At 41.9% G+C, this 22,855-nt stretch overlaps 1 protein-coding gene across 1 annotated transcript in view; it reads left to right on the top strand.

Annotated features, from left to right (window-relative positions):
- The window catches only part of LOC132830782 (vesicle-fusing ATPase), a 277,011-nt gene that overhangs the window by 221,944 nt on the left and 32,212 nt on the right, over positions 1–22,855 (top strand). The window contains exons 18-19 of the mRNA XM_060848627.1: positions 2,950–3,084; positions 10,239–10,352. Of these exons, the coding sequence (XP_060704610.1) occupies positions 2,950–3,084; positions 10,239–10,352 (249 nt within the window). The remainder of the gene's footprint in view (positions 1–2,949; positions 3,085–10,238; positions 10,353–22,855) is intronic.

The raw sequence follows: 22,855 nt of genomic DNA, 5'->3' as shown, positions 1-22,855 counted from the left end.
AATGTACAGAAGATCATTGGTGAAGCAACTGAAGATAGTTGGGCGGAGAACACTACCCTGAAGAAATTCTACAGGAATGTACTGGAACTGAGATGACTGATGCCCAAAACTCATAACCATCTTCCTACATGCCAGCTATGACTTCAGCTAATGGAAAGTTTAACTCCTGATTCTCATTGTTTCCAGTTTAGCTAGTGCTACTTGATGTCACATCAAGTCAAATATGGTCTTGATGTCAAGGGCTGTCACTCTCCCCGTGCTTCTGGAATTCAGCTCTTTTGTCCATGTTTGAACCAAGGCTGTAATGAGGTAAGGGACCGATGACCCTAGCGGAACCCAAATTAGGTGTCAGTAAGCTGGTTGTTGCTAAACAGGTGCTGCTTGAAAATACTGTTGATAACCCCTTCCAACACTTTACTAGTAATCGAGAGTAAACTGATGGGGCAGTAATTGGCTGGGTTGGATTTGTCCTACTTTACATGTGGAGAGCATATCTGGACAACTTTCCACATTGTGGGTAGATACCACTGTTGTACTGTGCTAAAACAGCTCGGCTAGGGGTGTAGCAAGTTCTGGGGCACAAGTCTTCAATACTATTGCCAGAATATTGGAAAGCCCATAGCCTTTTCAGTGGGTCTGACCATTTCTTGATATTATGTTGGGTAAATGGAATTGGCTGAAGACTGGCATCTGTGATACTGGGAGCCAGTGGAAGAGGCTGAAATGAATCACCTTCCTGGTGATCACTACCTGGCACTTCTGCCTAAAGATTGTTGCAAATGCTTCAGCCTTATCCTTTGCAGTGTTGTGCTGGGCTCTTCCATCATTGAGGATGGGATAATTTGTGGAGCCTGTTCTCATGAGTTGTTTAATCGTCCACCACCTTTCATGATGGGCTGTGGCAGAACTAAGATCTGATCTGTTGATTGTGGGCTCACTTAGCTGTACTTATCATTTGCTACTTATGTTGTTTGGTACACAAGTAATCCTGCTTGTAGCTTGACCAGGTCAACACCTAATTTTTAGATATGCCTGGTGCTGCTCCCAGCATGCCCTCCTATACTCTGTTTGGAACCAGGGGTTGACCCTATGGCTTGATGGTAATGGTTGAGACTGGATTATGCCAGGCCATGAGTTTGCAGATTGTGTTGGAATATGATTCAGCTGCTGTTGATGACTCTCAGCACCTCATAGGTACCCAGTCTTGAATTGTTGGATCTGTTCAAAGTCTGTCCCAATTTTTCCATGTGCATCCTGTCAAGACTCCTCAGAACCTTGTGTTTCAATCAAGCTGCTTCTTACTCTTCTAAACTCTAGCTGATATAAGCCTAGCCTATTCAACCTTTCCACATGAGATAACTTGTCCATTTCCAGGTATTATTCTTGTTAAGAAGCTTGGAGAGTTAAGCATTAAAATAAAGATTCTGAGAGCCAATTGTATTAAGCTGTAAAGTTGCTCCTGATGGTTCTTTGGGGCCATTGAACAGCCTCGCCTGCCCATGGATTCCCCTGTTTGATGCATGGAGTCTCTGGCCTCAGCCCCCACATGCTCACAGGCTACTTCTGTGAAACTGGAGGCATTCATACGCAAGCACTTCTGAGCTGGGAAAATGCCCTTGAGGAGGCACTCAGCAATTTGAAAACTCTCTTCCACCTTCTGTTCAGTGGCAACCAGTCCTACCTCTGGGAAGTTTCCATGCTAACAGGACTATCAGAGAGTCACCCTAATACAGATCCTTGCTGTTCACCTGTTATTGCCAACAACAAACCATGAAAACTGCCAAATGCCCCTTCCTACTGGTGTCGACAAGGGTGGCGATGGAAAAGCACAGCAGGTCAGGCAGCATCTACGGAGCAGGACAGTCAATGTTTCGGGCATAAGCCCTTCACCAGTGTACTAGTACTCTTAAAATTTGTAGCTCACTAAGTGTTTTAAGTGTTCAGAGTATCTAGAATCAAAAATGCATGTTAACCGGGCATCTTATTTAACAAAAAGAGAAAGTGTATTATTTAGTGACTATGATTTTCATTTTTCTAGATTTGGAAACATACTGGCTAAACTATAATCAAGCACACTTTAGTTACTTGTGTCCACAAAAAAATCATTGCTTGACTGATGAAATCCATCTACTGTGTTTGTAATAGCTTTGATATCAAATCTTATTATTTTTTTACATTCCCAGCATTTGGAGCGACCATATTTTGTTCACCAGATAGTTACTTTTCAGATATACACAAGTGACTGATAGTAAAGGTGAAAATGTTTTCAGATCCTTAAAATCAAAACAAATTATGCATTTGTGCTACACCTTTCACAAACCAATCTAGTTTATAGCTAGTGCAGTAACATTGAAGTCTGGTCTTTGCAATGCAAGAAGTTTCTGGTATCTTGGAAATTTGGAGATGTAAGACTTGTCCAAGAATTTGTTTTATTCAGGACTACAACACTCGATGGTTTCTAAGTAACAGATTTGAGAATGCCAAAAATCAAAATGCCTTGGAGTGATCAGCTTTATATCGGCTCCCATGGTTTGCCACAACTTGTAGGTTTCAAGATTTTGAACTTGGGCTGGTGAGGATGTATAGTGTGTGTGGTGGGATGGAATCTGCAGGACCAAACTACCAATTACTCTGGTCAGCTAGTTCTGTCATATTCTGAATTAGTGATGCAAAGATACTAGAGTTGTTCCAGTTACTGACACTGTTCACTGGATAATGAGAAGAGGTGACAAGCAGAATGAGTTTCTAATTGGCAACATCCCACAGCTGAATAGATTATGATTTCTTGCTTATGAAGAATCATGACCTTTGTGGAATTTTTCAATTTTAATTCTGGTCCAGTTGGGAAGAGAATAGAGTTCTTTGATCATAATATGACTTTCTGAAGGGGCCTGACTTGTAGCTGATTCACTTATTGCTTATCATTGTGTCCTGTATTATTGTTTATAGGGCCGTAAGTTGTTGATCATTGGAACGACCAGTCGTAAAGATGTTCTTCAAGAGATGGAGATGATGGACGTTTTCAGTACCAGCATCCATATTCCAAACATAAGCACAGGGCAACAGTTGATGGAAGCTTTAGAGGTAAGCATATCTTTACAGAGAATATGGGAAGATGAATATTAGAAACTAATCGAGTAGGATCATAATTTACAGCCTACAAAGAGGCCATTTGGTCCATTGTGTGTGTGCCAGCTGTCTGAAGATCAATTAGTCTTTTTCCTACTCTTTTTTCCTGCAGCCTCGCAATTTTTCTTTTCTTTGGATGTTTATCTGAACCTGCTTTTGTCACTCTTTCAAGGTATTTAGATTGCAGCCAGTAACCACTTATTTAAAAAAAAATCTTTAGTCCCCTTCACTTCAGGAATACTGAAAATAACTTTCATGGTTAAGCAGTTGCTGATAGGGTTAACATTATAAGAGCAAGTGCACTTGTTCTTATAGTAATGCAATAGATATGCACTTCCCCATGTCATTGGCATCTTGCTTGATATATTAAGTTTCTGCTATACTCCTGCATTCTTAGGCATTGAAACTTCTGTTTATTGATTTGTGCCTTTGTCTTTCTGTGTGTCTAAATCCTTGTGTTCATAAACTGAAAGGATGGCAAATGAGTTGCTCAGCATATGGTACATGGGAATTTTCTGAATGGGTAGAATTTAATGACCCTGGGAGTGGGCTGCAAAGTAGGCATGTATACTGCCATTTAGTTAGTTCAGATTTGTGGATTGCAGATTCCACCACATTCCTCACTCACCCCAATTAAGTTTGGGTGGGTAAGGTGAGTGGCAGCCTCCCTGCCCCTAGACCAGTTGAGACCCATATGTGACCAATTATGAGCCACCTAAGGATCTCATCTCGCCAGTGCTTGTATTCAACCTTTAGAGCCCACACTTGACTAGTGTCATATCCATCACCTTCAACCTCCACCACTGGCATACGGTGGTAGCAGTGAGCACCATCTACAAGATGCAGTACATTAATTCATCAAGGCTCCCTTGACTGCAATTTTCAAACACCTGTCCTCCACCAACTGGAAGGACAATGGAACACCAACACCTGTATGCTCCCCTCAAAGCCACGCACCATCCTGACTTGGAATTATATCGCCATTCTTTTAGTGTCAAAATCCTGAACTTTGTCCCTGGCAGGAGCATGGGTGCACTGTGGTTCAAGAAAGCAGGCTTACCACCACCTTCTCAAGGTCAGTTAGAGTCTGGCAATAAGGCTAACATATTAGTTGAGTGCAGCACGATGGTTCAGTGGTCAGCACTGTTGCCTCACAGCACAAGGAACCTGGGTTCGATTCCAACCTCAGGCGACTGTGTGAAATTTGCACATTCTCTCTATGTCTGTGTGGATTTCCTCCAGGTGTTCTGGTTTCATGCACATGCAAACATGTGCAAGTTAGGTGAATTAGCCATGCTAAATTGCTGATAGTGTAGGTTATTAGCCTGGGGTAAATCTAGGGCCAAGGATTGGGTCTGAGTGGGTTATTCTTCGGAGGGTTGGTGTGGACTTGTTGGGCCGAAGGGCCTGTTTCCACACTGTAGGAATACTAATGCTAAAGAGAAAGCTAGCCAATTCAGTCCACACCCACAGAAGGATTTTTTAAAATGTGCATGTTTGGCATAGATGAACATGTTCCAAATGCACATTGTCCAAGGCGTGGCCTTGTTCTCCATACATGTCAAAAGTGCTGGCCTACACTAAATGAGTCATTTTTAATGCCATAGTTCTGAGATGATGGCAAAGATTGTGAAAGCATATGCATTTGTTTCTCAGCCACAGTAATCAGAATAAACTGTCTAATACAGCACTCATTACTGAGACTACAGTGAAGGGGAAGGCAGGGTTTCACTTACCATATTAATATAAATTTTGCAGTTATTACATTACAAACCAGAAATTAAAAAGTTTTAATATCATTAAGATGCAGGGATTTCCTCCAGAGTCATTTACGTAGCCCAAGATGTTCATTTCGTAATGCTGGTCTATGAGCATTCCATTATGTTTAATCCTCTCAGCAAGTTTAATCTGGGGTAAACTACGTTTGATTAAATTAGATTCATGTTCATGATTGAATTGGAAGTAATCATTAACCTCGTGGTGGCTGAGTAGTTTTATTGCTGGGTCACAGGTTCAAATCCCAGCATGGCATATGGTGGAATAAAAAGTACTGTGGAGTTAAGAATCTACTGAGATGATCATGAAACCATTGTCGATTGTTGGAAAAACCCAACTGGTTCACTAATGTCCTTCAGGGAAGGAAATCTGCTATCCTCACCTGGTCTGGCCTGCGTGTGACTCTAGACCCAGAGCAATGTGATTGATTCTAATTGCCCTCTGAAATGGCCTAGCAAGCCATTCAATTGTACTAATTGTTACAAGGTCTCAAAGAAATGAAACTGGCCAGGTCACCTGGCATTGACCTAGGCACCAGAAAAGACAATGGCAGAAATACCATTGTTGACTCTGCAAAGTCCTCCTTATTAACATTTAAGAACTAGTGCCAAAATTGGGAGAGCTCTCTCACAGACTACTGAAGCAACAGGCTGACATAGTCATACTCATGGAATCATACCTTACAAATAATGTCCAAGACATCACCATCACCACCATCCCTGGATATGTTCTGTCCCACCAGTGAGACAGACAGCAGAAGTGATAGCACGGTGGTGTACAGTTGGGAGGGACTTGCCCTAGGATTCCTCAACATTGACTCTGGACCTCATGACATCTCATAGCTTCAGTTAAACTTGGACAAAGAAACTTCCTGCTGATTACTATGGACCATCCTCCCTCAGCTGATTAATCAGTGCTCCTCCATGTTGAGCAACACTTGGAGGAAGCTCTGAGGATGGCAAGGACACAAAATGTACTCTGGATGAGGAATTTTAATGTCCATCACCAAGAGTGCCTTGGCTACTGATCGAGCTGGTCAGGTCCTAAAGGACATTGCTGGTAGATTGGGTCTGCAACAGGTGGTGAGAGAACCAACAAGAGGGAAGAGCACCTGACCTCATCCTTAACAATGTGCCAGGTGCAGATATATCTGTCCATGACAATATTGCTAAGAACGTCCACCACATATCCTTGTGGAAATGAAGTCCTACTTTCGCATTGACAATACCCTCCATCCAAATGGGACAGACTTCGAACAGATCTAGCAACTCAAGACTGAGCATTCATGAGGCACAGTGGGTCATCAACAAGAGCAGAATTGTACTTCAGCTCCATCTATTATCTCATGGCCCAGCATAATTTCCACCCACTCATTAGCATCAAGCCACAGGATTAGCCCTGGTTCAGTGAAGAGTATAAGGGGGGCATGCCAGAAGCAGCACCAGGAATGCTGGAAGATGAGGTCTCAGTCTGGTGAAGCCACCAAACAGGAATGCTTGCATGCCAAATAGCTTAAGCACCAAATGATAGAGCTAAGCAGTCCCACAACCAACGGATCAGGTCTAAGCTCACCACTCCTGCCACATCCAGTTGTGAATGATGGTAGACAATTAAACAATTCTCGGAGGTAGATAGTTCTACAAATGTCCTCATCTCCTATGATAGAAGAGCCCAGCACATTAGTGCAGAAGATAAGGCTGAAGCTTTTGCAGCAACCTTCAGTCAGAAATGCTTAGTGGGAGATCGATCTCGCCCCCCTCCAGCAGTTCCCAGCCTTACAGGTACTAGTCCTCACTCAGTTGGATTCCCTGCACACCAAATCAAGAAATGGTTGGAGACACTGGGTACTGCAAATGCTAAAGGCCCGGATGGCAATGCTACTGAAGACTTGTGCTCCAGAACAGCCAAGCTGTTCCAATACAGTTATAACACTGATCATGTGGAAAATTGCCCAGGTCTGTCCTGTACATAAAAAGTAGGACAAATTGAACCCAGCCAATTACTACTTCATCAGTCTACTCTTGGTCATCAGCAAACTGATGGAAAGTGTCATTAACTGTTGCTATCAAGCAGAACCTGCTCAGCCATAAACTGCTCAGTAATGCCCAGTTTGGGCTCTGCCAGTGCCACTTAGCTCCTGATCTCATTGCAGCCTTGGTTCAAAACCGACAAAAGAGCTGCATTCCAGAGTTGAAGTGAGTGACAGCCCTTGACATCAAGGCTACATTCATCTGAGTATGGCATTACAGTTTTGCTACAGTACTTTGATCAGAGAGATGTACAGCACAGAAAGAAGACACTTCAGTCCAACTCGTCCAAACTGACTCGATATCCTAACATAATTAAGTCCCATTTGTTAGCACTTGGCCCATATCCCTCCAAAATCTTCTTATTCATATACCCATCCAGATGTCTTTTAACTGTTGTAATTGTACCAGCCTCCACCACTTCCTCTGGCAGCTCATTCCATACACACACAACCCTCCACGTGAAAAGATTGCCCCTTAGGTCCATTTTAAATTTTTCCCCTCTCACCCTAAACCTATGCCCCCTAGTTCTGGACATCTCCACCCCAAGGAAAATCCCTTATCTATTTACCCTAGACACGCCCCTCATGATTTTATAAACATCTATAAGGTCACCACCCCCCCACCCCCAGCCTCTGGCACTCCAGGGAAAACAACCCCAGCCTATTCAGCCCCATCCTGTAGCTCAAATCCTCCAACCCTGGCAACATCCTTAAATCTTTTCTGAACCTTTTTAATGGTATCAGAGGGCAAATGCTCCAGTAGTTGGAGTCATACCTGATACATAGGTAGGTTGTTGGAGGTCAGTCATTTTAGCTGCAGGAGTTGCTCAGGATAGTGTCCTAGGCCCAACCATTTTCAGTTGCTTTATTAATGACCCTTGCCTCCTCCATTAGGTTAGAAGTAGGGATGTTTACCGATGATTGCATAATGCTCAGCACAATTCACAACTCCTCAGACACTGAACAAGTTCATGTACAAAGGGAACAAGATCTGAACAATACCCAGGCTTGATCTGACCAGTGGCAAGTAACATTTGTGCCACACAAATGCCAGGCTATGACCATCACTAAGAAGAGACTACTGACCCTTGACATTCAATGGTGCTATCATCAGGTTTATCATTGACCAAAAACCCAATTGGACTCACCACATAAACACAGTGGCTACAAGAGCAAGTCAGAGGCTAGGAGTATCGTGGTGAGTAACTCACCTCTGAATGCCCAAACCCTGTCTACCATCCACTACAGCACAAGTCAGGAGTGTGATGGGATATTCTCCACTTGCCTGGATGAGTGCAACTCTGACAACACTCAAACTTGATATTATTCAGGACAAAGCAGCCTGCTTCACTGATGCTACATACACAAACATCCACTCCCTCTACCAGCCACACTCAGTGACTGAAATGAGTACTACCTACAAGATGCACTGCAGAAATTCACCGAAGATCCTCAGACAGCACCTTCCAAACCCACAACCACTTCCCTCTAAGAAGGACAAGGGCAACAGATACATGGGAACTCCACCATCTTCAAGTTGTCCTCAAGCTTCTCATCGTCCTGATTTGGAAATATATCGCCGTTCCTTCACTGTCACTAGGTCAAAATCCTGGAATTCCCTCTCTAAGGGTCATTATGGGTCATCCCACAGCAGGTTGACTGCAGTGGTTCAAGAAAACAGCTCATCACCACCTTCTCAAGGGCAATTAGGGGTGAGCAATAAATTCTAGCAAGCCCACAATGCCCACATCTCACAAATGAATGAAAGCAAAATTGTGATAGGTTCGGTTAATCATCTAGAAGGCCGTTTTACTGTATGAATATATTGGCATCACAACTTGTATGTTTAACCACTCCCCATTCCTCCTTTCATTGGACGGACATAAATATCTCCAAGAACGTTGGAAAATTAATTGTCACATCTCAGCTATCATTTTGTAAGTTGTTGGAGGCATTCAGATAGCGAAGTTGAGATTGAGGTAAAGAAGCATTTGGGCAATTGTTAAAGAAAAGTAGTTCTTAGATCACAGTTAGCATAGCTAGATGCAGAGTAAAATTGTATCAACTAGGTTCTACAACCTTCAGCTGGGATTGATGTTTTTTCAGATTCCTAAACGAGTAGTCTGAAGGCTTCTCTTGTAAAAGATTGCATGTTGATGCAGGGTGATGGTTTTTTTCTTACTGTGCATCTACACTAAGAATTTTGTTGCCCAAGCTTCTTTTGTTAGGAGCCTCTGCAGCCAGCAAAGGGGCTTGTTTTCCTACACTTTGGGATAACTTTGGAATTTGGTAACATTGGGAGCCTGATTAGTGTTTGTGCAGTCTTCTAAATCTGTCTCTGCGTCAAAGTGTAAAACACGTTGTAACTGAAAGTAATTTACTTTTTTCTAGAAAACTATGTTTGGGATATCTTGAATTTAGGAAGCATATATATTTAGGCAAATGCCTCCCATCTTACGTACCATGGGTCAGATTACATTTGCAAGAACTTGAACAGATTATCAAATGCTTGGATTTACTTTTATCACTACTGCTTTCATGTAATGTGATGCCTCTAGTCAAGTTGCATGTCATTTAACTCCAACGATGAATAACTTATTCCTTTGAGGGAATGTACTTAATGTCAATTGATACTTTTAAAGGAACTATAGTTGCCAATATATTTTTAAAACGATTTTTCTATTGTACCAGTACCATTGGACCAGTTTCAAATCAAAATGGCTGTAACTGTTCATGGTTAACCCATCCTGATACTATGGTACTTAGTCACATGCTTATGTGGGTGGACTACCTTTACTATCTCATTGTTATAGCTTTACACTGGTGTAAATTTAGTACATCATATGGTATATAATTGATATGTGTTAACTGTAGCATATATTCATTCAATTATTTTGCATACTATATTTCTTTATTATTACCACTTGACTTAGCTTGTTATGGCAGTAGTTAAACCATGCAGGCCTTCATGGTTCAGTAGGTCAACTGACCAGTGGTTAGTACTCAGCTGACTTAAAGGCCATTACACTTCAAATGAGGAGAGGAAAACAGCCAGGCTTGCATCTCATGGTACCTTTATGGGAAATTCTGCATTGTGGATCTTGACCAAGAGTTGAATGAAGAATGGTGAGATGTCTTCTACAGTGAGTGCAATGCAAATTGTCATTGGGCTTTTTCTCATTTATAAGGCGCAGGGGGCTAGGGCGGTGCTAGCATCGGTGGAATTACACACCAGTAAAAGACCAATTTATGATGGAGAAAGGAGACTTTATTTAATGAAAATTAAATAGTCTTATTTTTACAGCTTCTTGGCAGGTTTGATGATCGCGAACGAGCAAGGATCACGCAGCATGTGAAGGGAAACAATGTATGGATTGGTATTAAGAAATTGATGATGATAATTGAGATGTCACTGCAGGTGAGTTTGAACATTTCCAGTTTTCATGCAATTATTGTGAAGTGAAACAGTTCTTCAGTTTGATGTTTCCTTTTTATGTTGTTTCTCATGACTCAATGGATGGAATATGTGCATTTTTGGAATGAAGCAAGAGTCTTAGTTAATTTGGTTTGCTCAATCTTGCTGTCAATATTGAAGGCAGTCTTGTGTAATCCTTGGCATTTCATTTATCTCGGTCACTACTCAGTTGTTAGTTATCTCATCTCTGAATCGGATGTTTGTAGGATAAAACCACAAGCACTGGAACTAGACTGACACTTCTCTCCACAATTATGTAAGTGCATGCATCATCTTTTGGAGGAGACATTAACTGCTCACTTAGCTAGTGAATAACCTTCACAGAAGAGCAGTGGTGACAGCCCAGTGTCTTTTCTAACATCTCTAATGCAACAGACAAAACAAATTTTCTTGTTACTTTTCTTGGGGCAAATTCTTGTTTATTTTCTTTTTCTCTGAATTTGTATTGACAAGATGCAAATGGTATTTTTTTTGTGTTTTTTTCAGGAAAGGAAATTTTTCCTCCTTTCCATTGCTTTATATTGTACAAAAATGAAGGAGAATATCCTGCAGCTTCAAAAAACGTATTGATCACATCTCTAAACCGTACTTAGTAAAGACTTTCCATCCACCAATTTTGATCCAGCTGGTTTTCTACATTGTGCCCTTAGAGTCATCACTGCTTCACTGGTTCCCAGTATTTTTTTTAACATAATGTGCCTGCAAATCTATGATGGAATTAATGCATATAATTAATGTGGAAACGATTAAGTTGCATTATCAGTCCAACAACTGTGGCATAATTCTTTGTGTTATCATGTAGCTACAAGAACAGATGTCAGTTTTGAGGAAATCTAGGAAAGCCTTTACTTTCATGTCGATTTCCTCTTCCTTCAAAGTTAAACTGCTTGCCTGGACTTCTGTGTTTTTACGATGTTGTGTTTATAGCTGTTATATAATTGGATGCCAGGTTTTGCCCATTCATCTTCCTGAAATTAGAAGAATAATTCAAATTGAAATGGATCATCTTTCGTTCTTTCCTTTTTTGATTCTATTTGCCTGCTTTTCTAAGGGGTTGGCACTTTGCTTTCCAGTCATGACCAGAAAATGTTGGTAAGCTAATTAAAATGCAATATTTTGATCTTCACCCGTCACTCCTGAGCTCTCTGATCTCTATTGGCTGCTGGTACAATTAACCCATTTTCAATTCCTGCCATGGCCACACCTCTCCAAATCTCTTGAACTTCTTCAGGCTCAAAAACAATCTGAGAACCCTGCATGCCTATGAATATGGCTTCTGGTGCAACTCAGTTTCCTTCTGTCCACCATGGGCCCTGTGCTTCCAGTCTGAATGGCAACCCTCCACCACCACCCTCTGTTTTCCACGTTCAAGCCAGTTCTGTATCCAACTAGCTAGTTCTCCCTACGTTGCATGTGACTGAATCTTGCTAACCAGTCTATCTGGAGAACCTTGTCAAAGTCCATATAGATCACGTGCGCCACTCTGCCCTCATCAATCCTCTTTGTTACCAATTTTAAAAAATTCAATCAAGTTAGTGAGACATGATTTCCCCCCACAAAGCTGTGTTGACTATCCCGAATCAGTCCTTGCCTTTCCAAATACTTGTTAAGTCCTGCCTTTCAGGATTTCCTCCAACATCTTGTCCACCACTGATGTCAGGCTCAGCAGTCTGTAGTTCTCTGACTTTACCTTACCATCTTTCTTAAATAGTGGCACCACGTTAGCCAACCTCCAGTTTTCCAGCACCTCATCTGTGACTATTGATGATACAAATCATATTCTTTCTAATATTCCTGTGACCTCCAGGGGAAAAAAAATTACAGCTTTTGCGAACAGTTCTGGTCACCACACTACCAGAAGGATGCGGATGCTGCGGAGAGGATACAGAAAAGGTTTACCTGGATGTTGTCTGCTTTGGGGAACTTTAGCTATGAAGGAAGTTTGGATAAACTGGGTCCATTTTCACCGTAAGGAAGGAGGTTGAGGGGCAACCTGGTAGAAGTCTATGAGATTGTGAATGGCGTGGATAGAGTGAAATGTATGAGGCTTTTTCCCAAGGCAGAGGAGTCAATTACTCGGGGACACAGGTTCAATGTGCGAGGGGGAAGTCGGAGGGCAGTGGTCAGTTTAACAGAGATGTGGGAGGCACATTTTTTTGCACAAAGAGCAGTGAGTGCCTGGAGCATGCTGCCAGTGGAGGTGGTGGAAGCAGAGTCAATGACAACATTTGAAGAAGCACCTGAACAAATACATGAATCGGAAGAGAATAGAGAGATACAGATCCTCTAAACGAAGATGGTTCTAATATAGAAGGGCAAAATGTGTCAGCACAGGCTTGGAAGGCCAAAGGACTATTCCTGTACTGTTTTGTTCTTTGTACTTGGTGAAGTAAGGTTTCATGAATCCAGCCCTCTGTACCACTGCCCTGTATCTGCATGTCAAAATCCTAATCTGCATGTCAAAACAGTGTATGTTTGGTTATATCGAGGCATCACTACCAAGTCTACAGAAGAGATGAGTGAAAGAGCAAGTGTGAGAGGTTGTTTGGTTCTACTTTCCTGTGTAGTATGTGAAGTGTTCTAATCTGTTTTTAGTGACTTCCAGAATTCCAAACTCTTTCTGATCTTTGTGGAATGTATTCAACTTGGTTTAATTATAAACAAATTCTTTAATAATGAGTGCATTTTGGTTACGCGTGGTTGAACTAAACAAATTATGCAACTATACTTCGTAATTTACCATGGGCATGAATTGCTTTGCTAGCACATGAATACATAATTTTAGAATATCCCTGATTGTAACTGTAATTATTTACTTCCTCTTTACTGTTTTACAAGATTTTTCAAATGTTCTCTCTTTCTTTCTCTCTTTCTTTCTCTCTTTCTTTCTCTTTCTTTCTCTCTTTCTCTCTTTCTTTCTCTCTTTCTTCCCCATCCCCTGCAAGGTTATAGCTGAGTTTGCATAAGAGAAGTGCGGCAGATAAATTGTTGTCAGTGGTTTTGTGCATATAAAGATAGAACAAGCAACCTTGTTCTTGGGTCATGCAGCTTTTGTTCTGCAGGCTAAACATGAGGGTTAGGTCCTGTATGGCTAGCCTCCTCTACAGACTAATCTCCATGTTATATTCGAGCTCACTACACAGCCCACCTAAACAGTAAAGGATGCAACATGAAAGATAACTCTGTGCAGACTAAAAATAAATAGATGAAGCAGTGGCACAGTCAAAAATGTGGAGCATTTAGATTTCAGAAAGCAACAGACACCATAACATTTGTTTTGGATTGAACATAATGGCTACATAACATCTGAGAGCAAGATATTTCCACATTGATGTATGTACAATATATTTGACCCAACAGGATTCATATGGATAAAGATAAAAGTTAATAAAGGATGCATAACACTAATAATGTAGCCTACTAACCGCATTATATTAGGGGAAGGAATATACAGAGAAGTTGGGGAAACGAGTAAAATGCATAGAATAATAATCATGAGAGATTCCAACTATTCTAATATTAATTAGGCAAAAGAAATAGGTTAAAGGAATAAGAGAATAGAGTTCTCACAATGTATATGTGTGATTCTTTTAACCCAGTACGTAAAATGTCGAACACAAGATTTGCTATTTCATCTAAAGGTAGAAATTGAAGCAATGATAGAAGTAAAAGAAGGGGAACCGCCAGCTGACGGTGATCACTTGAAGATGTTGATAGAAATGGGCATGAGTATGACGAAAACAAGGTGGACAGATGGGAGAGAAGCAGGTTTTGAAGGACTCAGGTTAGAATTTAAGGAAAATAAGGTAGGCACGAATATTGGCAAATAAAGATACAGAACAGTAATGAGAAATACTTTAAAATGTTGTTCAACAGAGTGCAAGAAAAATATATTCAGCTAAAAGGAAAGGAAAAAATAAGTACTAGTGGATCTCCAGAGATGAACAAGGAATGATTAAGCATTAAGAAAGTTCATACTCAGCAGAGCAGTGTATGATGAAGGATACTGGGCTCATGAGCCAGAGCTTATCCACTTCGACTGCTTTTCTTTCTTTTTTCTTGCGTTTTTTTTTTCTTTTTCTCTTTTTTGTTTTCTGTACCTTCTGGAGGGAGCTTGGTCATGGAGGCAGTGGCAGCAATGGCAGCAGGTGGGGCCATGAGGCAGTTGATGTGCCTAGGCAGGACTCTGGGAATTGATGGCATTATGGAAGTGACTTGGGGGCTGGAGCGACACCAGAACTTGTGGTGGGGTGGCTGGTGATTGACTGACAGGGAGACAGCAGCACTGAGGCGCAAGGGTCGAGAGATCGAGCCCTCATGGGGAAAACCTCGAGTAGAGCAACTGCAGGCCCATAGCTAAAAGAGATCTATAATTTGGAGCTTTTAACTTTATTTCTTATTTACTGCTTTATACTGAGAAGAACTGTAATGTTGAACTTTTAACCTATTTCTTTATTTTTTCTACTTTTTATCTAAATTTTGTACCTAGCCATCTTGTACCTAAGATGGCGCTATAAATGGCAACTGTAAACTTTCACTGTTCTCCTGTATCCCTGGACTCGAGTATACACGACAATAAAACACTAATTCTAATTCTAAAAATAGTTAGGTAGACAAAGACGAACTATAAAATTTAGTGATCAAGGAACATAAAACAAAGAAGTAAAATATTTTATAGGAGCATCAGTTAAAAAGAATGTTATGTCGGGCAGAAGAATAAGCTATTAGCTGAAAAGTACAAGTATAGATGGGGTAGGGGAACCACTGGATCTTGGAGAACAAATGTATTAATCAGGAAAAAATGCACCTCAGATTAAATGTCATAGACTCATACAGTGGAAAAAAGGCACCTTGACTCTTGGCATCTACACCAATATAACTACAGGCTGTACTGCTAAAGGCACACCAATCCCAATTTCCTGCACTTGTCCCATATCCTTGAATGTTATGAGGGAACGGACAAAGTTAAAAATCACACAGGTTATAGTCCAACAGGTTTATTTCGAAGCACTAGCTTTTGGAGCACAGCTCCTTCATGAGGTGGTTGTGGATGATGGAATAGTGGTCCAAAAGCTAGTGCTTCCAAATCAACCTTTTGGAGTATCAGCTGGTGTTGTGTGACTTTTATCTTTATGATATCTCAAGTGCTCATCAAACTATTCTTTAAAGGTTGTAAGGCTTCCAACCTCCACTACCTTCCCAGATTCACACCACCTTCTGAGGGAAAAAAGCTTTTTCTCAAATACCCTCTGAATCTCCTGCACCCTTACCCTCAAACTATGCCCCCTTGTGATTGACCCCTCAACCAAGGGGAATAGCTGCTCTCTCTTCATCCTGTCAACAGCCCTCATTATCTTACACACCTCAATCATGTCCCTTCACAACTCTAAAGATAACAATCCAAGCCTATCTCCTTATAGGAGAAAGTGAGGACTGGAGAATCAGAGCTGAAAATGTGTTGCTGGAAAAGCGCAGCAAGTCAGGCAGCATCCAAGGAGCAGGAGAATCGACATTTTGAGCATGAGCTATATCTCCTTATAGCTCAATTTCTCCACCCCAGGCCCATTCTCCTGATGAATTTCTTCTTTACCCCTTCTAGTGTTATCACATCCTTCCTGTAAGTGAACTGCACATATTACTTCAGCAATGGCTTGACCAATGCACTGTACAACTCCAACATTGCCTTCTTGCTGTTATACTTTATGCCACGACTGATGAAAGCAAGTGTCTCATATCCCTTAACTATCCTATTCACGTACACTGCCAATTTCAGGGATCTGTGAACAATTACCCCAAGGTCCCTCTGTTTCTCTGAGCTACCCAGTATCCCACCATTCATTAAATACTCCCTCATCTTGTTGTTTCTTCCAAGGTGTACCACCTCGCACTTGAGGGTTAAATACCATCTGCCACTGATCTGCCCATCTGACCAACTCATCTATATCTTCCTGCAACCTGCAACCTACAACCATCATCTTCACTATTAACCATTCTACCAAATTTGAGGTCATCTCACAACTTGCTTAACATTCCTCCCGTACTTTCATCTATATAATTTATGTATATAATAGACAATAAGGGTCCTAGTACTGATTCTTGTGGATCACCACCTTCAGTCACTCTAACAGCTTCCTACCACTGTCATATTACTAAACCAGTTTCTGATCCATCTCAACAAGATTTCACGAATTCCATGTGCTTCTCAATCAGTCTTCCATGTGGGACATTGTCAAAAGCTTTGCTAAATTCCATATAAACTGTGTCAGCTGAACTCTCCTCAACCACGCACTTGTCACAATTTTTAAAAAATGTGATCAAATTTGTTCAGCGTGACCTCCCTCTACCAAAGCTATGCTGACTATGCATAATTAGCCCATGACTTTCCAAGTGGATATTAATTCTCTCCTTTAGAAGTTTCTCCAGTAGTTTCCCTACCACTGACTTGCGACTCACAGGTCAGTAATTGCTCTTCATCTCTACCATTCTTCTTGAAAAATGAAACTGTATTAGCTGTCATCCAGTGCTCTGGCACCTACACCATGGCCAGAAGGGAATTAAAAGTTTGTCAGCGCCCCTGCAATTTCCTGCTTTGCCTCCCACAGCAGCTTGGGATGCAGTTTATCCAGGCCAGGGCAGTTGTCCATTTTTAAGCCTGACAGAGACTCTAATGCTTCCCCATTTCCGACGTTAAACTGTACAAGTTTTCATCAGTCCCTTTTACTGAATTCTGTACCTAACTTCTCCTTTTCCAGGATGCAAACTGAAGAGTAGTATCTATTTAACACCCTTCCAATGCCAAGCGTCTTCAAACACAGGCTGCCACCTTGATCCCTAATGGGCCCTACTTTTTCCCTGGTTAACCTCTTACTTTTAATGCATTTATAAAATATCTTGGGATATAAAAGACAAAAAATGTGGAAATTAGAGGAATGAAATTTAAAAGAAGGGAAGTTGTCTTAAACCTGGATTGAACCTTGCTTAGACCAGACAGAGTATGATGTGTAATTTTGGTCTTTTGATTATGAAGAAAATGGGGAGACGCGAAGAATGTGATGTGATACCAGAATTGCATGATGTACATATCGAGAAAGGATTAGCAGCTGGGTCATTCTACTAAAAGTAAACATTGAATAGTAAATAGAGATACAGCAAACTTTGTTTTAACCAGCACCTTATGAACCGGTTGTCTTGTCAAACCAGCAAGCGTTATATGCCTCAAATACTGTGAAGTTTACTGTATTATTCTTATAGTTTAATTTATTTATGATAATGTAAATATACTTATTCCGTTGCATGACTACACAAATTAGCAACAGTTGATTCAATTTCGAGTCAATTTCTCTTGAAATATCAGTAGTCAGTTGGTGGTGCGAGTGAGAAGGCTCTCTGCTGGTAAGTTTCATTTAAGACAAAGTTACATTGTTATTTAAGAAATTTATGCTGTAAAGAAAATAAAGCAGCAATGTGTGTACTCCCTGCATTATGTTTCTATTATTTAGTGTGTGTTTTTACATTGATTATGTAGACCTCTTGATTATCCAGAATATTTGGTCAGTTGGCATACCCCTGTTCCCATAGATAACAGATAATTATGATAGAATTATTGATAGAATGAATACAGAAAGATAACATTTCTCTACTGTGATAATGTGGTATAGTTGCTATAGGAAGAACAGAAGGGGAGGCACGAGAGGAGGGGCAATCAGGTTGTTGTTTAGGAAAACATCTAAACGCTACTTGGGGAGGATATTGTCCTGTGAAGCTATATGGGTGGAACTGAGAAATAAGTGGGTAATCACTTTGATGGGATTGTACTATAGATGCCCCAATAGTCAACAGGAAATTGAGGAGCAAAAATGTAGAGAGATTGCAGATAGCTGGAAGAATAATAGTTATAATAATAGATGATTTAAATTTTCTAAACTTAGACTGGGATTGCCATGGTGTTCAGGTCTTGGATAGGGAGGAATTTGTTATCTCTATTCAAAAAATGTTTCTCAATTGTTATACAGAGGAAACTCGGTTATCCAAACAAGATGGGCGGGCTGTATTTTGTTTGGACAATTGATTAATTAATTCAATGCCTCTCCTCTGGGGCTCAGAGTTTTCTGAAGTTTCCTTTTTCCTCACTCTGCCTGCCTTGCTCCCCCTCACTGTTTCAGGGTTTGTTTCTGAGCAGACACACTTGTGGGACCTGCAACATTGCTGAAGCCCCCCCCCCGCCCCCCAAACCAGTCAGGTCAATGTGATTGACACAGCAAGCACTTGGTAAGTCTGCTCCCTGTTCAGGAGACAAGGCAGCAGCACACCACACGCAAGCCCCTGCCTCCCCGTCTGCCTGTCCCCAATCCCACTCCCCTTTCCACCCACATCCCCACATCCCTTCCGTCCCACTCTGCCATGTGTGCCCCCATCCCCGCTCCCCTTCCACCCCATCCAGCCCACTTCTGCCCCCAACCCCACCCCAGCCCCCCCCCACTGCCCCGGGCAGCCAGACTGGACACCAACAGTAAGAATGCTGCTGTCTTTGGGGGCTGAGTCTCAAACTCGCGCACACACACAGCCACACACACAACTCTCTACTGCAACGTTTTGACAAGTTCCTCATTGTCCTGTACAGGACAATTTTGGAGAGATTATTTGGGGACGGGGGTTAGGGTACATCCCAGTATGAAACTCCAGGGAAAGTGTGGGGGAGAGAGAGAGAGAGAGAGAGAGAGAGAGAGAGAGACACAGAGAGAGACAGAGAGCAACGGTGGGAGGTCAGTCAGTTGGAGATGGTGCCTGTGCCCCCATCAATGTCCAGGATTGTTCTCGGCACATTTCAGTCAGCCAACATCATTTTTATCATTGTAAACAAAAGACGCGAACAGTGTTGGAAACGCCTCTTTAATGTAATGTTTGTATTGGGACCTTGAGATCTATTTCAGATATTCCAAAATTCAGATAATTGATATTTGGATAGTTGAGGTTCCTCTGTATAGATTGCCCTATGAGAGAAGGGGCAAAATTCAACAACCTTGTGATTAATAAGGCAGGGCAAGTGTTAATGGGGGAGCACTTTGGGATCAGTGAGCATAATTCTACTCGTTTTAAAATAGTTATGGGAAAGGATAGGCCTGGACGGCAAATTGAAGTTCTGAAATGGGACAGCCAATTTTGCTGGCATAAGACAGGAACTTTCAAAAGTTGCTTGGGGAAGGCTGCTCACAGGTAAAGGGATGTCTTGCAAGTGGGATGCTTTCAAAAACGAAATAATGAGAGTTCAAGGACAGTATGTTCCTATTAGTGCGAGGGGCAAGACTGGCAGGTGTAGGGAATATTGGATGACAAGAGATATCGAGGCTCTGGTCAGGAAAAAGGAGATATGTGTCAGGTACAGACAGCTAGCCTCAAGTGCATCCCTTGAGTATAGTGGGTGTGGCTATACGCTTAATGGCAGAGTCCAAAGCGATTCTACCAGTATATAAAGAGTAAGAGTGTATAGGGAGAGAATAGGGTCCCTTAAAATCCAGTGAGGACATCTGTGTGTGGAACTACAGGAGATGGGTGAAATTATGCGAAGCTTGGATATCATGAATGACAGGGGTCTTTTCTCTAGGGTGGAGGAGTTCAAAGCTAGGGGGTATATTTTTAAGGTGAGAGGAGAAAGAGAGGAGGGGTGGCTCAGTGGTCAGCACTGCTGCCTTATAGTGCCAGAGACCCAGGTTTGATTCCATCCTTGGGTGACTGTGGAGTTTGCACATTCTCCCTGTGTCTTTGTGGGTTTCTTCCAGGTGCACTGGTTTCCTCCCATAGCCCAAAGATGTTCAAGTAAGGTGAATTGGCTGTGCTAAATTGCCCATAGTGTTCAGGATATACGGGCTGTGTGGATTAGCCATGGGGAATGGAGGAATAGCATTGCGGGGGGGAGGGGATGATTTCTGGCTGGAAAGCTCTTTGGAAGGGTTAGTGTGGACTCAATGGCCTGCTTCTACCTTTGAGAGATTAAATGAATTATAAAGGGCATGAGGGGCAACCGTTTTCCACAGAAAGTGGTTCGTCTGTGGAATGAGCTGCCAGTGGAAATAGTGGATGCAGGTACAGTTACAACATTTAAAAGACATTTGGATCAGTACATGAATAGGAAATGTTTGAAGGGAAATGGGCCAAGCGCAGGCAGGTAGGGCTAGTTTAGTTTGGGAACGTGGTCAGTGTGAACTGGTTGGACTGAAGGGTCTGTTTCCATACTCTTGAATATCTTGTATCTGTATTTACCGTGGAGAAAGACATGGAAGCTAAGGAACTCTGGGAGTAGGGAGGACATAGTGTTTTGAAATGAGTCCACATTACAGAAAGTGTACTGCAGGAGGTCTTAAACACACAAAGGTAGGTAAATCCCCAAGACCTGATCAGGTGTAAAGCAGGATCTTGTGGGAAGCTAGGGAAGAAATTGCAGGGTCCCTTGCAAGGATATTTGCATCATTGACTGCCACGAGTGAGGTACCAGAAGACTGAAGGGTGGCTTGTATTATCGTTATTTAAGAAAAATTGCAAGGAAAAACCAGGGAATTATAGACTAGTGAACCTGACGTCAGTGGTGTGTAAGTTGTTGAGGGCAATTCTGAGAGACAGAATTTTAATGTGTTTGAAAAGACGAGAACTGCTTAGGGATAGTCAACATGGCTTTGTGTGTGGGAAATCTTATATCACAAACCCAATTGAGTTTTTTGAAGAGATGATCAAGAAGATGGATGAAGGCAGTGTGAAAAGCTTTTGCCAGAAATGTCGATTTTCCTGCTCCTCGGATGCTACCTGACCTGCTGTGCTTTTCTAGCACCACTCTAATCTAGACTCTGGTTTCCAACGTCTGCAGTCCTCACTTTTGCCTAAAGTTTACATGGACTTTAGCAAGGCCTTTAAAAAGGTTTCCCACATAGTGGACTGATTAGTAAGGTTAAATCACATGGGATTCAGGGAGAGCTAGCCAATTGCATACAAAATTGACTTGATGGTAGAAGACGGAAGGTAGTGATAAGGGCTTCTTGTTCAGACAGAAGGCCTGTGACCAGCAGTGTGCTGCAAGGATTGGTGCTAGGTCCACTGTTGTTTTTGATTTATATAACCAATTTAGATGAGAATATAGGAGACGTGGTTGCTAGATGTACAGCTGACACCAAAATTGGTGGTGTAGTGGACCATGCAGAAGGTTATCCAAGAGTACAATGGAATCTTGATCAAGTAGGCCAGTGGGCGGAGGAATGGCAGATGAAGTTTAATTTAGATAAATGTGAGGTAAGACACAGAGTGCTGGACTTACACAGTTAATGGTAAGGCCCTGGAGAATGTTATCAAACAGAGACACCAAGGGGTGCATGTCCATAGTTCCTTGAAAGTGGCGTCACAGATAGACAGGGTGGTAAAGAAGTAGTTTAACACACGTGTTATCATCAGAGCATTTCGTACAGGAGTTGGAACGTCCTATTGTGGCTGTGCAGTACATTAATGAGGCCACATTTGGAGTACTGCATACAATCCTGGTCACCCTGCTGTAGGAAGGATGTTATGAAACTGGAAAGGATGCAAAAAAGATTTAAAATGATGTTTCCAAGACCGGAGGGTTTGAGTGTTAAGGATGGATTGGGATATTTTCCCCTAGAGCATAGGAGACTGAGGGGTCACATTACATAAAATTGTGAGAGATGTAAATAAGGTGAATAGCCAAGATCTTTTTCCCCACAGTAGGAGAGTTCAAAACTAGAAGGCATACGCTTAAGGTGAGAGGGAAAAGATTTAAAAGGTACATGAGGGGCAACTTTTACACACAGCAAGATGCATGTACGGAATGAGCTGCCAGAGGACGTGTTAGAGATGAATTACAGAATTTAAATGAATTAAACCATTTAAAAGACATTTGGACAGGTACGTGGATAGTTAAGGTTTAGAGGGGTATGTGCCAAATGCAGGCAGATGATACAATTTAGAAAACCTGGTCAGTATGGATGAGTTGGGCCAAAGGGTGTGTGTTTCCGTGCTGTATGCCTCTTTGACAGCCAGAATTATTGAGCTAAGAGAAAGTGAGGACTGCAGAGACTGGAGATCAGAGCTGAAAAATATGTTGCTGGAAAAGCGCAGCAGGTCAGGCAGCATCCATGGAGCAGGAGAGTTGGCATAAGCCTGAAGACGTCGATTCTCCTGCTCCTTGGACGCTGCCTGACCTACTGCGCTTTTCCTGAGCTCCCTGATTCAGGGAAGCATGGAAAACTTGGGATTATGGTACTTTTTGCGGCGGGGGGGGGGGGGGGGGGGAAGGTGGGAATTATTTCTAATGGGAACAACTATCATTCTCGCAATTAATGAGAAGCCATAGGCATACCACCTTTGATTGAATCTTTCCTGCTTTTGCCAGTGAATGCAAGGGAAAAGAACAAAAGAGATTTTTTTAAATGGATAAGATTGTAAAATTG

This window comes from Hemiscyllium ocellatum, chromosome 32 (assembly GCF_020745735.1).
Source record: "Hemiscyllium ocellatum isolate sHemOce1 chromosome 32, sHemOce1.pat.X.cur, whole genome shotgun sequence".
Lineage (NCBI taxonomy): Eukaryota > Metazoa > Chordata > Chondrichthyes > Orectolobiformes > Hemiscylliidae > Hemiscyllium > Hemiscyllium ocellatum.
This window is presented reverse-complemented; position numbering and strand designations above follow the sequence as displayed.